At 49.4% G+C, this 17,170-nt stretch overlaps 1 protein-coding gene across 2 annotated transcripts in view; it reads left to right on the forward strand.

The window, feature by feature from the left end:
- Window positions 1–16,373, forward strand: part of PRKCE (protein kinase C epsilon) — a 451,747-nt gene extending 435,374 nt beyond the window's left edge. For both annotated transcript variants that reach the window (XM_079792409.1, XM_079792410.1), the window contains one exon: window positions 14,532–16,373. In XM_079792409.1, coding sequence (XP_079648535.1) covers window positions 14,532–14,678 — 147 coding nt within the window. In that variant the 3' untranslated portion in view covers window positions 14,679–16,373. The remainder of the gene's footprint in view (window positions 1–14,531) is intronic.
- Window positions 16,374–17,170: the final 797 nt, after the last annotated feature.

The following is a 17,170-nucleotide window of genomic DNA, read 5'->3' on the forward strand; positions in this document are numbered from 1 at the left end:
ACCAGCTGGCTGTACTGAACCTGAGGGGGGTGTCTGTCTGAGTCAGGAAGGGGTTGGTTTTGCCTGGTGGTAGATGGTAGAGATGAAGCTGGTAAAGGCCAAGTCATCCAGTCTAGGATCTATGAAGAGCCAAGATGTAGTGACATGTTTTCTAGAGTCCTACCCATTCCCGCTCCCACCACACAGTTGGCTCCCCTCCCTGGCAGAGCCTTCTGGTGGGCACGGCGGGTCTGTACTCTGCCAGGCTGGCGCAGCTGGAGGCTGGGGTCCCTTGATCACCCCACGGGGGCTGAGCATGTGGGGGGTGGGCACAGCTCCAGGGCCTGATTCCCGTCCCCTCCCCCGGCTTCACCCTCTGAAGATAGCACCAAGGAGATTGTCCAGATCCACAGCTGGAATTTGGCCTCTGGTCAGGTTCTGTCACATACCTCCACTGGCTGCTGTCCCCTCCAGGCCTTTGGCTTCTTGAGATGTTTGCTAAACTGAGATATCTGCTCCCTGGCGCCTGGGCCTCGTCTAACCCCTGCCCTGATTCCCCAGCTGTCACTAGTTCACTGGGTTTCCTGCCTTCAGGTTTATGTGTGCTCCTTTGCACCGGCCCCCACCCCAAAACACTTTCAGTGCCCCCCGTTTCCACACGATTTTCCTCTCGTTTATCCTCCAACTGTATTTTACATTCCCCCTCCTCCACTTTCCCTTTCATCCTCCTCCTGTCCACTCACACACTCTAGTGATGTTGTACAAGTCATGTGCATCAACACTAAACCAAAGCCTTGCTGCTGCCAGGCACTAAAATCCGTGTTCCGGGGTGGCTGGCTTCAGAGCCAAGACACAGAGTGGGTGGCAGGCACGCAGCAGTGGGTCGGGGAATGGAAAAGCCAGCAAGGCTGGAGCCGAGGCCTTTGATGTCGGAGGCTCCCATTGGGAAGAAGTAGCCAGGACAGTGGGTCGCAAGGAGCCAGGGAGAGAATTCATTGGTCTATCCCACTGGGGATTGGGGTCCAAGGTGATGGCCTCATCTGGTTGCCAGTAAAAGTAGCACACTTAGCTTTTATGTTCCTGGTGGGTTCGCCTTCTTTGGGACCATGGAGAGCAGAAGTGATATGTTTGGTGTGGTTGAAGGGCATCTTCTGACCTTGCGGATCTTGGAGGTATTTTGTTCCCTCCTAGCTTCCCTCCTGCATACTCCTCCTTTCCCCGCTCCATGTCCTCATTCAAAAAAAAAAAAAAAAGCATTAGGCTCTGAGATTATGGCTCCAAGGACTTTGGGGGAAGCCAGTGGAGGAGAGGGAGATCTGCGTCCCAGAACCCTAGCTGTCCTCAGAGAAAGCCAAAGGCAATGAGGGAAATGCTGGCCAAGTAAACTTCTCTTTGTGTGCGTGTTCTCTCTTTTCAAGTTTGCTTCAGTGTGAATGTCCCTCTTTAAGGTAAGGCCTCCAGAGTGGGGAGTCTCTCCAGGTAGGTGAGCCCTCAGGCCTGGTGACATGGAGGCGCCCCTTTCAACCTCATGGTCCGTGTTCATCCAGCCATCACACTGCATGGCGGGACGCCCAGGGAGGCCTTTCCTGCATGCTCCTGCATGACTGGGCTGTGCTGGGAGGAAACGGGGAAGTGGGCCTGAGACCCTCACACCCTCACCAACTTCGTGGCCTGAGGAGGAGCCCTGCTAAACAGGCAGCCCGTCCCCTAAAGTCAGCCCCCTTGCCCAGGGACCACCTGACGGCGTGGACCACAAAGACAGAGCCCAGGTGACCATTGCAGGCTGTCCCCATCCTCCACCTGGCAGAGCAGAAGCAGGACCCAGACAACTCCTGAGCCCATGAGTTACGACAGCCCCCCGACTGCTCATGCTGTAGTGAGAGCCTTTATTTTTTTTATTTTTTAATATATTTTTATTGATTTCAGAGAGGAAGGTAGAGGGAGAGGTAGAAACATCAATGATGAGAGAGAATCATTGATAGCCCTCACCAGGGACTGAGCCCGCAACCCGGGCATGTGCCCTGACCGGGAATCAAACCATGACCTCCTCGTTCATAGGCCAATGCTCAGCCACTGAGCCACGCCAGCCGGGCATAGTGAGAACCTTTAGCATCCAAGAGGCTGCAAGGTCCCTCAAAGAGCTAGGACTCTGATGCAGGGCTGGAAGGCACAGGAAAAGTCCAGGGACCTGTTTGTGGTAGTTGGCCCAGTGGTGGCTTGGTACAGTGAGCATGGTACTGGCTTTGACCTCAGAGAGACTGGAGTTGAGTAAAATTGCTATCACAGGAGAGCCATGTGAACCTGAAAATTCACTTCAACCCCAGACTTCTGGCCTCCCTGAGCCCCCCGACCTCCTTACCTATGAAATGGGAATGAGAATACCTGATCCCAGAATCATGAACAAGCCCGAGATACTTTGTTCACTGTAGATTCTCAGTACATTTCAGTTCCTCTCTCTCCATTCACCACCCTACACCCAGCCTGTTAAAGACCCTCTTCCTTTCATCCTGAGACTCCCAGAATTAACACTTCAGGAATGCAGGAGGCGGTATGAGGTTTGGAGGCTGTAGAATCAGATGCAACCAGGTTCCAGTTTGTAGGCTCTTGGGAATGTCATCTCTCTGAGCCTCAGTCTGCCAACCCATAGACTGGGAACAGTAGTATCTACCACACTGGGTTGCTGTGAAGAGTAAAAAGCTGAATTGTGTGAACTGATTAGACAGTCCTTGATGTACAGTGAGCACCGGGATGGTGTGAGGCTGATAGCGATGGAGACAGTGGAGGTCCTAGGCAGAAGGAGGCTGCATGGAGCAATATCCCTGTTCCAAAGGGGTAGAGGGGCCAGGAGTTCAGATGAGTGAGGACACCATGCTGTAACAGAAATACTTGAGGAATACTAGGTCACAGGGTAAATCCAGGACTTGACTTTGGGAGGGGAGTCTTGAGGTTTGGTAGAGGACAGTGGGGAACAGATGGCATGAAGAAGAAGCCTCCCCAGACAGGCTGGGAGGCGGGGCCTCTGTGTGTCACGAGGACCTCTTCCCACCTGCAGTCTTGGAGAAGATCCTGACCAGGTAGGGCCACTTGAACAGTGCCCTCCTGCCCATCTCTGCAGAGAAGACTAAAGGGTGGCCTGACAGCCAGGAGTGGAGGGGCAGTAGTCAGAGGCTGAGTAACGTGCATCCAAGTAAAGCAGAAAGAGCATTAAACCTTCCCCATGGAGGGGCTTGGGCCTCTAGCCCTGAAGCCAGAATTTGCTCTTCGAAGGTTGCAGGCACCAAGGGACCTTCTACAAGCTGATCAGGTTCCCCCTGCCCACCCCAACCTCCAAGTCCAGGACCTTGATTCTCCAGGGCACTTCTGTCATGGAGAAAAGAAGCACTTGGAAACCCAGTTTTGCACAGGGGTGGGGTGGTGGGGAGTGATTAGTACCCTGTTTACTCTCTATTGTGTGTGCTGGGGTAGCGGATGGTAATAATTGGAGATTTGGCCTAAACTTGACACTCGTGTTGTTTTTGAATTCTGGGATTTTACAAACACACAATAGATTTGTGAAGGTTCATTAAGGTTCCACATCAACCTCAGTCTCTTCAAAGTGAGAAGACCTGGCCCACGAGCCTGCAGCCACTGAGCCTCCATGTTATTCTGGCTCCTCCTTGCTGGGACCTACTTTAATCGCAAAGTGGTTTCCTCGGAGCACAGAGCTTGGATGTCAGTGGCTTATATCAGGTGAGCCCAGCGGGAGGAGGGGAGAGAATGGCTAGGACAGTGAAATATGTTTCTTGCCTTAAGTAGAGAGATGGGAAGATAAGCTAGAGTAGGGCTTATCAACTGAGATGACTTACAAAATAAACCAGGCCTTGACTTTGGGCATCAGTCCCCCTCCCCACAGCTGCTGGCCTCTCAACGAGTGTTGAAAAGTAGGAGGTCTTCCTGGAGAGGCGCGGCAGGTCTAGGCTACACGTTCCCAGGTCCCTGGGATGTGGGTGTTCCCCCTGATGCTTCAGAGTACAGCCACCCCAAACATGGGATCCCAGGATTTAGCCCCAGCTGTGCCACAAGCAGTGAGTGAAGAGGAAAATGCTGGGCAGCGCTGGGTGCTGGTCCCTGCTATTGGTATCTATGAGACCCTGAGCAACTCCCTGAGTTTCTCTGCTCTCTTCCTGTAAAATGGGACCTTACACAGTCCTGAAGATTTGTTCCAGCCATAGCCACTGCATTTCAACATGCTGGAGGACAGGGATTTGAGGGTTTTTAAAGTCAACGTTACTGTAATAAAATGTGCATAGAATAAAACTTACTCATTTCAAGTGTACATTTTGATGCGTTTTTAACAAACTGATGCACCCACGTAACCCTGAGCACAATGAATAAATAGGACACTTCCAGCGTCCAAACAGGTTCCCAAGCGCCGCAGGCAGATCTCTTCTAGATTTTACGTACATGGAGCCGTGTAGTGTGCTCTCTTTTGTGTCTGGCTTCTTTCATTCAGCATCATGTGTTTGCAGTTTGAGAACTTTATTTTTAACTTTTTCTTATGGAAAATTTCAAATATGTACCAAAGTAGAGAGAAAAGTAGAGAGAATCCCCATGTGTCCATCACTCACAACAATTAGCAAGATCTGCTTACTCTGTTAGGGGAGGGCTTTTTCTTTTTAAAAAAATTATATTTTTATTGATTTCAGAGAGTAAGGGAAAGGGAGAGAGAGACCGAAACATCAATGATGAGAAAGAATCATTGATGGGCTGCCTCCTGCATGCCCTACACTAGGGATTGAGCCCATGACCCAGGCATATGCCCTGACCGGGAATCGAACCGTGACCTCCTAGTTCACGGGTCAACGCTCGACCACTGAGCCACGCTGGTCGGGCAGGAGGGCTTTTTACCTGTTAGTTTCACAGCTGCATCCTCGGCAGTGGCTCCTGGCACACAGTAGGAATTTACTCTGTTTGTGGAATGAATGGTGTAGATCTACAGTGTTTTTCCAGAGAATGTTTCTCTCTTAGCTCCATCTCTAAATTCTCTTCTCACCTTTTCTGGCCCAAGACTGATTCCAGGTTATGCCTGGGAATTTGGGGGCAACAAGATCCTGCATTAGGAAACCTGAAATCATTTAATGGTAAAAGGAGGTGGGTGACCTCATCTTGACTTGAGAGTGTTTGCAGTGTTTACAGTTCCTGTTTCAAAGGCAGCAAGCAGAGCAATAATGAACCCTGGGCCAAAAGAACTGATCTCTATCTAGAATGTTTTCATAAATAAGGAGGGAAAATATTAGTAAGTGGAGGAGCAGGGCTTTGCCAGGGCCAGATTGCAGGTTTTCCTTTGGGTACCAACAGTTATCCCTGGAAAGCTAAATCCAACAGTAATAACACTGCTTTGAAAAGTAGCTCATAAATGAGCAAGGGCCCATGTTAGAGGCAGAGCCAGGCCAGGTTTGCCATTCTGTGCCTACCACATTCAGCGGGAGACATGGGTCCTGCCGAGGCACGTCTTGCTGTGTGGGGCCAGCTCACTGCTTAGCCTGACTCAGGAGCTCAGGCCTCAGGCAGCCCGCGGCAGGCAGGGCACGGTCTCCTCCCGAGGCTATTTATTCCTGGATATCCACACTGTGTTTTCCACACTTTTTCAGTTCCAGGCACCACTACTGAGTGCCCCTTTATCCTGCTTCGGGGCCTACCCAACAGTGGGTTGTAAAATCAATTTAGTGTGCCACAATTTACAATAGCTAAGACTTGGAAACAGCCTAGGTGCCCATCAGCAGATGACTGGATCAGAAAACTATGGTACATCTACACAATGGAATACTATGCTGCCACAAAAAAGGAAGGAATTCTTACCATTTGCTGCAACCTGGATGGAATTGGAGAACATTATGCTAAGTGAAATAAGCCAGTCAATGAAAGAAAAATACCACATGATCTCACTCATTTATGGATAATAATGAAAATTATAAACTGTTGAACAAAAAGATAGATACAGAGACAGTAAAGCAGCAAACAGAATGTCAAATTACTGCAGGAAGGTTAGGGAGAGGTGGGGGAGATAAGAGATCAACCAAAGGACTTGTATGCATGCATATAAGCATAACCAATGGACATAAAACTCTGGGGGGTGAGGGCATGTATGGGAGTGGGGTGGGGGGGGCAATGGTAAGATATGTACACATATAATACCTTAATAAAAAAAATGGAAGAAAAAATTTAGTGTGCCAGGTGCAAACTTTTAATGAAAGATAGGATAGAAAAAAAAAAAAAGAAAGAAAGATAGGATAGGATGGGAAGGGAAAGGAAGAGAAGGGAAAGGAAGGGAAGGGATAAAACATTAGACTAGAACATAGAATCATCACACAGAGTATAGGTAGTGTAGAGCTTACTGAATCTTTTCTTAGGGTGTTACAATGAGGTGCTGTGCATGAGGTCATATATAAAATGCATTTTTAACTGTTGCTGATAATGGAAAGTTTTAAAGGGCAATGCCTCTCTTCACTCTGATGTCTAAGAAATGACCCCAAAAGGTGTCGTGGGAATGGCGGCCTCGTGCATGGTGAGGGGGACAGGGCAGAATGCAGTTGTTTGTTTCTTTCTTTGTAACACGGCAACAACACTCCTGGCAGAGCCACTCAGCGCTTTGCACACATGAACGCATTGACGCCTCTCGGCAGGAGGCAGGCCGCCACACGCCAGGGACAAGGGCCTGGGGGTCAGAACAAGCTGAATTCATTCCTGGCTCTTTCCTCCGGCTGGCGTGCGTGCACCTTGGGCAAGCTGGTTCCTCATCTTAACAGTGGGGGTTGTGGCCTCCAGTCGGGCTGTGTGTGAGGTTCAATGAGTCAGGCAGGTAAAGCACTTAGGAAAAGTGAGCTTTATTCTACTTTGCACATGAAGACACTGAAGCTGTGCCAAGCACTGTGGTGGTACTAGAAATACAAACCAGCAGCCACACAGACTAGTGGCCAAAACAGTGATGGAGTAAGTCAGTACCTAGTCACACTGACGAGGAGGCCAGGAAAGAGAGGCATGGGGCCATCCAGCTGCAGGAGAGGGGTCAGCCTGGGTTGTGGGCGCCCCCCCCCCCCCCGCCACCCTCCTAGAAGGGGCATTCCTTTCCCACATAACAGTGCGAGACACTTCTCGTGAGTGGTCTCAGGGATGGTTTCCGAGCTCCTTTGCTGCATTTGAGAGGGAAATGGACCCTCCTCTGCTCTCATTTCTGGTCTTGGAGGGTGGTGAGCTCACCGGTGTGAGAAAAACAATTGCCCTCTGCCTCCTCTGGGGACTCAGCAGCATCCATGTAATTAACTGGGAGCTTCCCAGGCCGGGCTGTGACCTGGGCATCGCCAGTAATGGGAGATGCAGCCGGTGGGACTCACCCTGAGACGCCACTGTCTCGCCGGGGAGCCCAGATTCATGGGGCCCTTAGAGGCTTGGTGGCTCTTCGCCTCTGCATGCCAGCAACCAAGGCCACCTTGCCACCATGGCTCTCTCCTTTGGACCAGGGATTGGCCGGAAACCAAGTGGCTTCCCATTTTTAAATGCCATGAGACGAATCATTTGTGCTTAAAGAGCAAAGGGGTATTGATTTTCTGCTCCCCTAAAAGGTGGAAGCAACTTTTCCAAATAGAGTAGAGGTCACAAACTGGAGAATTATGCAGCTCATTCATTTAAAAATTAGGAGATCTGACATGAGTCTTTGATATCCTCCTCCTGAACAAAATGAATCTCTCCTAACATGAGGAACAAGGTAATTTTCCTCCTAACATGAGTCTCTGCTATCATTCTCCCGAATAAGATGGAAAACGTGACCGTGGCTGGTTGACTCGCAGTGGATTTAACCACACTCCCAAAGAGTGCTGGCGGGGCTAGATGTGAGCTTTGTCAGAGTGCTGTTTGTAGAGGGCAAGGTAAAGGGTTCTGAGCCTGACCCTGTCTTACATACTATCTTTATGAGCATCTTGATAGAGAGATGGGAGTCATGCCAATCAAATTTTAGGGTGACCAAAAGCTGAAGGATATAGCAGATAAAGATAGGATGAAAGAATTAAATTGACATTTTCATAGTACTTTAGAGTTCAAGCGAGCTTTACTTAGAGACTGTCTTATAACCCTCGGCAATCTAGGTGTATTTATTATCCCCATTTTTTGCTAAACAAATTGAGATTCGGAGAGGGAAATTATAGAATCATTATTTATGGTGATCTTGACAGGCTAGAAATAAATACCAAAATAAGAAGAAATCAAGGCTAAACATAAAGGATCACGTTTAGATTGGAAAAGTCAATTTTTAGGAAATTGGGAGTATGTATTCGTTTGCTAAGGCTACCACAATACAGTATCACACACTGGGGAGATTAGAATAATAGAAATGTAGTGTCTCGCTTCTGGAGGCTAGGTGTCAGCGGGGCCATGCACCCTCTAAAAGGACTGAGTCCTTTCTATCCCCATTCAGCTCCACATGTTCCTTGGCTTGGGGCAGTACTACTCTGTCCATGGCTGTTCACGTGACTTCCCCTCTGAGCATATCTATCTCTGTGTCCAGATGTCCCCTGCTTATAAGATCACCAATCATACTGGATTAGGGCCCACCCTAATGACTTCCTCTTAATTTGAGTACATCCGTAAAGACCTTAATTCCAAATCAGGTCCCATTCTGAGGTACTGGGAGTTAGGATTCCAACATATCTATTTGGGGGACACAAGTCAACCTACAACAGGGTTCCATTGGATTGGTACAACTGTGATTTATCACAGCTACTTAAGAAATGATAAAACCTTGATAACTATCTTAGACATCGGTTTAATTTGAGGCTTTCCACCAGGTAGAGGGTCATGCCATTGAACATGGCAATGCTCAGACCAGAGTCGAGAATGGATCAGCTTTGGCCACCACACTCTAAGAAGGAGGTGGATGGAGGACAGTAGGGAACCACAGAGCACATGGACAAGACAGGTGCTGTGACAGGTTCTGTGGACAGCCCGGGGCCACATGAATTCTCTGTACCTTTTGCTCTGTTTTCTATAAAAGAAGTCCAAAAGTATGGCCAGTTCTTGGTTAACAAAATGAAAAGGGAGTGGGGGATGGAGGACTATGTTTAGAGAAATTCCTAGGTAAATGGTAGTTAACTTGAAATTCTTTTCCAACCCAGCATTCCAGCCAGGCAAGACACTATGGAGCCAAGCTGCAGTTAACTGATGTTGCGAAAGCATTCTCGTTGTTGAAATTCTTGCCTTTTCTTTTAGAATATTGTAAAAAGGAAAATGGAACTCAGATAAGACTATTGACATTTCAAAGCTAGGAGGAATTTTGGGTTTGACTGTTACAGTAAATGAAATTATTTTGAGCAAATGGATATCAGGTGTCTGCTGTGTGTCCTGCTTTGCAGCAGGTACCTGGAGGGATATGAGAGAATATTAGGACACACGTGGACTATTAGAGGAAGGGACCAAATGTGGGATCCAGGAGGTACTATGGGGACCGGGAAGAGGGTGAGATGAGGTGAGGCTGGTGTCAGGGGGACTTGGGGAGTTGGAACAGGACATGGGACCTCAAGGAAAGCTGGCATTTTGGAGACCAGTGCAGGTCACAGTCATGGGCAGGACACCCCAGTCATTCTACCTAGGTTCTTGCTGTCATTCCAGGCAGAGGTGAAGAGGTGGGCAGGGACAGCTGGGCAGCCACATGAAAGCCAGTCCCGTGCCCCAGCCTGTAATCAGTTAGTTCTCTAGGGCTTTAAAACAGAACTATCTGTTGCTCTCTCCTGACGATCGAATGGAGACAGAAGCAGGCATCACTGGCTCCTCTGAGGGCTTGTGTTTGTGACCTCAGTACAGTAAGGGACAGGAGAGACTTGCATTGGCCATAGAGGAAGCAAGCATGCCTGTCCATGTCTGTGCCGGGCTCCAAACCCTAGCACACCTGGCTGAGACCCAGGGCTCAGGGGCCTCAGAGTGATTTGTAAGATGAGCTCAGTGGCTTTGCTTCTGAGATGCCGTTTCTCAGAAGGCTCTGGAGTGACGTTAGCTCAGTGACGAGGGCATGGGGCAAGAGGCAAGGAGGGGAGAGGGTGCTCCAGGCAGAGGACCAGCTGTGCAAAGGCTTGGAGGCAGGAGCAAGCCAGCGAGTCCAGAGAACTTCATGGGAAATGAAGCTGGGCAGATAGGCAGGGATGAGATCCTGAAGGACCCTGGAAGTGTGTGTGTGTAAGAACCTGGGCTTTCCCCGAGAGCAGCAAAGTGCTGATAGAAGAACCTCAGCCACTGGAGGAAGCACTGGAATATTTGGATTTGGAGGCATACAGAAAAATATAAGACTTAGTCCCTGCCCCCAGCAGTGCATGGCGCTGATGGGCAGATCACGTGGACTGTGCTGGGTAACAGCCATGCTGCGCATGGTGCCTGCCCATGGCACACAAGTTCTAAGACTCAGAGGCAGAGTAGAAACTCACATTTATTGGGTGCCCATTAGTATCAAGGGCATGGAGGCACCTAACATTTGGCATCTCAAGGCACCTGTTACCACCTGCATTCTACAGATGAAAAGATCAAGGCTCAAAGAGTGACCTCACACGGTGTCATATGAGCAGAAAGGGACAGTGCAGGGATGAGAAGTCAGCAGGTGCTCTTTCTCCCCCTCTATGCAGCCTCTCCTCAGTGTGGGCCAAGGGCTGGGGGATGGCTTCATGGGAAGATATGGTCTGTAGCGTTAGAAGGTTGTTCCACGTGCCCCAGTGCCACCCTTCAGGCTGTGCAGTGTGGGCTGAGTCTGGCTTAGACATTAGGGAGGCGTCTGGGGTAACCGGGGGCTAGGGGACCAGGGAGTGTCTCTGGGAGTTTTCCCATTGGAATCTTGGAGTTCAGTTTTGTGCCTGTGAGGGAGGCAGCAGCTTCCCAACGAATAAAATCAGTGAGGGAAGGAGATAATCCCCAGTTCACCTCAAATCTGAAGATGCTCATTGCTGCACACCTGCTATGAATAGGCAGTGGTGTTTCCCAGAGAGAATTGCTTTGGAAAACTTCCCAAGTCTCTAAGGTTAATAATCAGGAATGGCACATAGTGTGGATGCTGGCTATTTGAATTGGAAATAAATACCAAAATAAGAAGAAATCAAGGAGGAGATGTCCAAGGAAAACAGGGCCTGGGCCTGGTTGCATAAGGGGATGGATGAGCCAAGTATGTTTTCCTGTAGAGCTCTTAAAGAATGGCGCCCTCGCTCAGATGCCACAGATGATTCTGAACCCTGGAAAGTCCAGAGCTGAGCCAGAGGGCTCCCTAAGGGAGCCTGCCATGGGGCTAGAGGTCCTCTGAGAAGGGCATTCCTGGCTGTGTTGACTGAGCCTGATTCCCGGTACGTAATCAGCGAGTTGTGAAATTCGAATATCGTATGGAATCTAGGTCTGTCACATGCTTAGCTGACCTCAGGAAACAAAACCCGTTTCCGTGACTAATAGACACCCATGACTAAAAGGTGAAGCACAAACAAGTAGATAAACAGGGAGAGCCGACGCCGAGCCCTTGCAGATTCCCCGGGTGCTCTCCCTTGTCAGTGGCCAGTGAGAGTGAGCTGGCACAGAGGGGGTCCTGCCCTGAAAGGACAGGAGACGTGGGCGTGGCCCATCCTTGGGGATGTTACATTGCGTGTTCCTCCTGCCCCATCTTCTGGCCTCTCTTGTTCACCCAACTCCTGCCCCTCCTACCTGCCGGTCCCCTTTGCTCTCCTGCCCCTAATAGGGATGCCCATGGCTGCCTTCTGGGATGATCCTCAGTACTTCCCAAGTCACCGGCACCTTCTCCCCCTCCCACACCTCCTTCTGGACTCATTTCATCCCGAATCACAGGCCCATAGTCTGTAACCCCTCCTCACTCAAAGTGCACCCATCCCTCCTTCCATAGAGACCTTCGGGAGAGGCATCACCACACCTCCGCCCGAGGTACCGGCCCTCCCAAGTCCCATGCGAGTCACTGTGGGGGATGGGCTTCTTTTCCCCTCTAAGTCCATCTCTGCTCAGGGCCCCCTTTTTCCTCTCGCTCTGTACACACCGGAGATTGAAACAGATAGTCCTCGTGCCTGGGGCCAGCCCTCCTGTAGAGGTGACTAAGCCACTAGACTTGCCCATTTCAAGGACAACATGTGCTTCCTTCAGCTTCAGGTCCTGTTCCCACCACTCGGGTTCTCTCTATCTCCCTCTGTCACCCCTCCAAGGTCTCTGACACCTACCTACAGTGCAGCTCAAGCCCAGGGAGAAGATGCCAAGCCGCCCTGATGGGTTCTGGAAGATTATCTCATCCCTGCTCCATGCTGCCCATCTGATTCTGATTTCAGTCCTGGACAGTTTGCACAGTCTCCCCTGCTGAGCTCGCCTGGTCCACAATACGCACTCTCCTCGGCCCGCAGCTCGGTGCCACCAGGCTGGCCTGCTGGCAAGCCTTCCTGGCTTTATTGCAGTCTAGCGGCTTTACCTAAATATCTCCTGATAGAATCTGACCCTGGCCATGGCTTCCCACTTCTCCAGTCAATCCACACCGTGGAGGCATCACGCTGGGACCTGGACTGGAGTCTGGCTGTGCTCTTAACTAGTTGGCTGACTCGGGCAAGTCACCTCTGTGAACTACGGTTTCCTCGTCTGTGCAATCAGGATAATAATACCCCGTTCCAAGGATCAAATGAGCAAATAAACGTGAAGGCGCTTTGTAAACTGTAAAGCAGCATCCCAAGCCAGGTTCTGCGGAACTCTGCTTCAGGAGAAAATCTGTGTCGAGTTTGAGGAGGGCTGACCTGAGCAACATGAACTGGGTTCCTGGCTCTAGGACGTCTCAGAGCCTTTAATTTGCCAACGTGCATAGCAAATGCAGGCAAGGCACAGGGTACACAATAAAGCTTAATCTCAAAACCACTTTTTTCATAGACTACTTATTCACATCTTTTAGGTTACTATTTCCTACAGATCAAAGCATCTATTAATATAATGCCTCCTACAAATAATAATGCTAATCTTTCCACAAGATTGATTCCATCATCCAGGTCCTGGGTAACACCAGTTAGTCTGTGTCTGAAAAAGTATTACCGGCACCCTTCCATCTTCTCAGCTTTGCGCTGTGGACTGTGGGGGACAGGGGCCTGGTATGGAAGGCTCCACAGTCGGACTCCACTCTGGCCTCCCGCCATCCTCACGCTGGACTCCGCCCCAGGCAGCGTGGGGAACCCATTGTCCTGTGTACACATCTTTCCTGTTCCTGCCCCCTGCTTTCGTCCCATCTTTCTTCCTGACAAGGTGCCTTTCTCCCATCTCTACCAACACGATTGTAACTCAGTCTTCAAGTCTCAGCCAAGCCCTCACTTCTCCATGCAAGTTTGTCTAACCAATGCAGACTGTCCCGGCAGGAAGACTGGCTCCCAATGGAACTGGAAGCCCCTAGAGCAGTGGTTCTCAACCTTCCTAATGTCGCAACCCTTTAATACAGTTCCTCATGTTGTGGTGACCCCCAACCATAAAACTATTTTCGTTGCTACTTCATAACTGTAATTTTGCTACTGTTATGAATCGTAATGTAAATATCTGTGTTTTCCGATGGTCTTAGGCGACCCTGCTAGAGGTTCTCAACCTGTGGATCTCGGCATTAGAAAGGTTGAGAATCACTCACTACCCTAGAGGCAGAGAGCATTAGATACACTTCCTGTTTTCTCCCCCAACCAGGATTTGTGTGATTGTCCTAAGCCCTACTTTGGGAGCTTGAACCTCCAACCGGTAGTGGCGGGGGGGGGGGGGGGGGGGGGGAAGGGGGGCGGGGGAGCTCGTTCTGAGCTGGGTGGGTTTATTTGCACCATCAGTTATTCAGTACACGTTTATCGCTGGGAACCCAAGGTTGAGTAAGATAAGGCCCCTGCCTTTAAGAAGCTCTTGTTTGAGACAAAAGCATAAACAATTCATTGCGAGCTAGAGTGTTGAGTGTAATAATAGAAATAATATGGGAGCACAAAATAAGGTTCATGGTGAGAGCAGGTTGGGACCAAGGCAGGATTCCCAGAAGACATTCCCAACCCTGTCCATTTGCCTGTCATAGGGAGGATGTCATATGGAGCAGACATGGCATGGGGTTCTACCTATCGGGGAGAAAGAGCACTGGAAGCTTTGTGGGAGGGGATTTGAGTTTGTTACCATGGTTACAGAGAAGGAGATCTCAATGAAGCCAGAGGGTTAGGGCAGGCGCTGGAAGGGGGAGTGTGAGATGGAAGCTATGCATCCCACTCTCCCAAACACACGCACGCACACACATGCACACATACAGTCTGTGGGAATCCCACTTCCCTGCTTTTCCATCATACCCTCTCACTCCTTCTTCCTTCTCACCTGGACTCATTTTTTCCTTTCCAAGTCCTCTGTTACCTTCTGGTCCTGGGGCCATCCATCGTGACCTCATTGGAACAGCTCCGTGTCTGCTCTCAGTAGCTAGTGTCCTGCTTTGGCGAGAGGCTGGTCAGCGCGATGCCCACTCCCTGTGGGGGGCCCTGGGGAGGAAGGTCAGCCTGGAGTCAGTGCTTTCTCTTTTCTTCTCACAGAAAACCAAAAGAGATGTCAATAACTTTGACCAAGACTTTACCCGGGAAGAGCCAGTACTCACGCTTGTGGATGAAGCAATTGTGAAGCAGATCAACCAGGAGGAATTCAAAGGCTTCTCCTACTTTGGTGAAGACCTAATGCCCTGAGCATTCCCCCCAGGTGGAGTTTGGTGATGCTGCAAGAAGGGGTGCCGTGAAGATGGCTGTTTTCCAGAGGCTCAGAAGGTCTTGAACTACTTCTTCTCCCCGGAGCCCCGATCCCTGTCCACTCTTATTTATTGCATTCCCTTAGCCCAGGCCAGCTCCTGCCTCCTCCTGCCTGGTGACCAGCAGGCACTCTTGGCTCTCGGCGCACCAGGAAAGCAGCACCATGTTGGGCCGGCCGTTAAGTGGGCATGTCGCTGTGTTTGGTCTGTTGGGGAGCCTGTTTCCACTTCTCAGGGGCTCCTGGCAGTGAAGCGACTTCCGTTCTTTCACTGCAAAGGAAAATGTAAAAGGCAAGCAAGAAGACTCGGGCTCTGCCATTGGACATAGAATTCCAACAACTCCTGCTTCTCATCCCCCCAGTCCTCCCCGCCTGCCATCCTCTGCCCTTCTGTCTGGGGGAAGAGACTGCTTCTTCAGCCTGAGCGGGGGCACCCTGAGGCGTGCCTACGAAGGAGAGAGACTGGGAGATGCGCAGGTTGGCGGCCTGTGTTGGTTTGTCTGGAATGGCTAATTCTTGCTTGCTTTGGTGTTGGCTTGGGGGCATGCCAAAGTTGTGGAAACATGCATCTTGTGGAGGAAATTACTCTTTTTGAAAAAGAAAATTTGATTTTTGCACTCTCTTAACATTTGGAAAAGATATTCTCAAATTTGCTAATTGGCCAACAGATAAAGATTCCAGTGTTAATACAGGTTGATATTAAAGGGCTAATATGCAACGAGAAACCAGTCGTCCAAGGTTTATACTCCTAATGCATTCGTGGCGCATGGGGGCTGTACGAATGGAGAGCAAAGGAAACAAGAGTGGTCCTCATGATTAACATTCTGCCTGAATACGAAGGCCACCGCCCTGATGGCCACGACCCTGGGGTTCTCGCAAAACTCAGCTCCCAAATTCTCTTTCCAGTTTCGTCCTAAGTTCCCAGTATAAACTCTATTTATTTTCTGCAGCAGTGTGTTATTTTTGCGCACTTCTACAAAATGGTAGTACTACTGTGTTGTGGTTTTTTAAACATTAAACATGTAAAGCTGAATATGAAATATCTGCTTTTGGAACAAGCAGCATGAGGTTAGACATGGGTCATGCCGAGCGTGTCAAGAGACTGAAAAGCAACTGGCCTGGAAAGTGACACTGTGGCCTGGCGGACTCGGACGCTTGTTTCTGTGTGACGCGGAAAGGCAGCTCCTGTGGACACTCTTTAATGGATGCGATGTTACCTCCTGTAGATATGCTAACAGTGTTACATTCTTTTATTCCCAAGGGTTCTCTGTGGCTTTGTGTATATGCTTCCCGGAGGTCATTTGATTATCTATTTTGCTGAACTGATTCAGCAGGGAATGGAATCCATTCCAACTGTTGCACGTGGATTTCCCAGCTGCCCCTAAATATATATACTTGTGAGTGGCAAAGTGGCACCCTTGAAGCTTTTGCCTTTTGTACATTTGAGATTTTTGTATATAGTGTTTGCTGCAAGGCCTGTGGAATTAATTCATTGAATTTAGAGGTATCAACTGCTGCATGTTCAGGCATATTATAAAACTTTAGTCTATGAAAGAATAATTCTAATAATGTCCAGGTGCAATACTCTGTATGTGTATTGGTTCAAGTTACCGAGAGATAAGTTGTTTGTTTGTTTCTTTGGGGGGGAGTGGGGGGGGGGCGGGGCGGTGGGGAGAAGGGGAGGTCAGGGAGCTCCTGTGTATTGTTTATTTCATTTTGGTTTGTTTTAAAAGATGTAAACATATATTAAGCTATATTAAATCTCACATATAGTTCTCCTGGGCTCTATTCTGCCCTGATAGAGATGGGGAAGAGAAAGGAATGTTTTTGGATGGTGGTGTCAAAGCCTGGACAGTGACCGGCTCGAGCCCATAGGGAGTTGCTGTCCATATTTGCACCTGGCTGGTCATAGCCTTTGTTACTAATGGTGACATTCAGTTCTCTTTTGTTTTTATTTTTTAAAAACTCAGGTGTAATTATTATCTGTTCTTATGATAATTTCAAATACTATGCTCTATCAATTTGTGTGTTTGGCACACCAGTGAAGTGATGAAGAACAGTGGATTAATTTAATTTATCTTCGGTAACTTGACGTGCTGGGGAGAGACTATCTTTTGGAGTTGAGTACAAGCACAGAAACATCTTCATGGTGGCATCATCTCATTTTTTTTAGGAAGACATGACAATACTGCCCATCATACTCATGCCTCACTACTGCTCTCTCTTTTTCCTCTGCTTCCCTCGCCATGCGGAACTTTGAACAACCAGGCACGCTCCAACTGCAACGCCAAATGGCCTTGTCCAAGGGCGTGGTGGTGGCCCCATGTCGGCGGGGGTTGGACCCTTTCAACAGGACAACTGGCACTTTTGCTGGGAAGTCAAATAAGAATACATTCCACCCAGCAGCTCCAGGCAGTCAGTCAGTAGGTTGCCT

This window comes from Cnephaeus nilssonii (genome assembly GCF_951640355.1).
Source record: "Cnephaeus nilssonii genome assembly, chromosome: 15".
NCBI classification, from domain to species: domain Eukaryota; kingdom Metazoa; phylum Chordata; class Mammalia; order Chiroptera; family Vespertilionidae; genus Cnephaeus; species Cnephaeus nilssonii.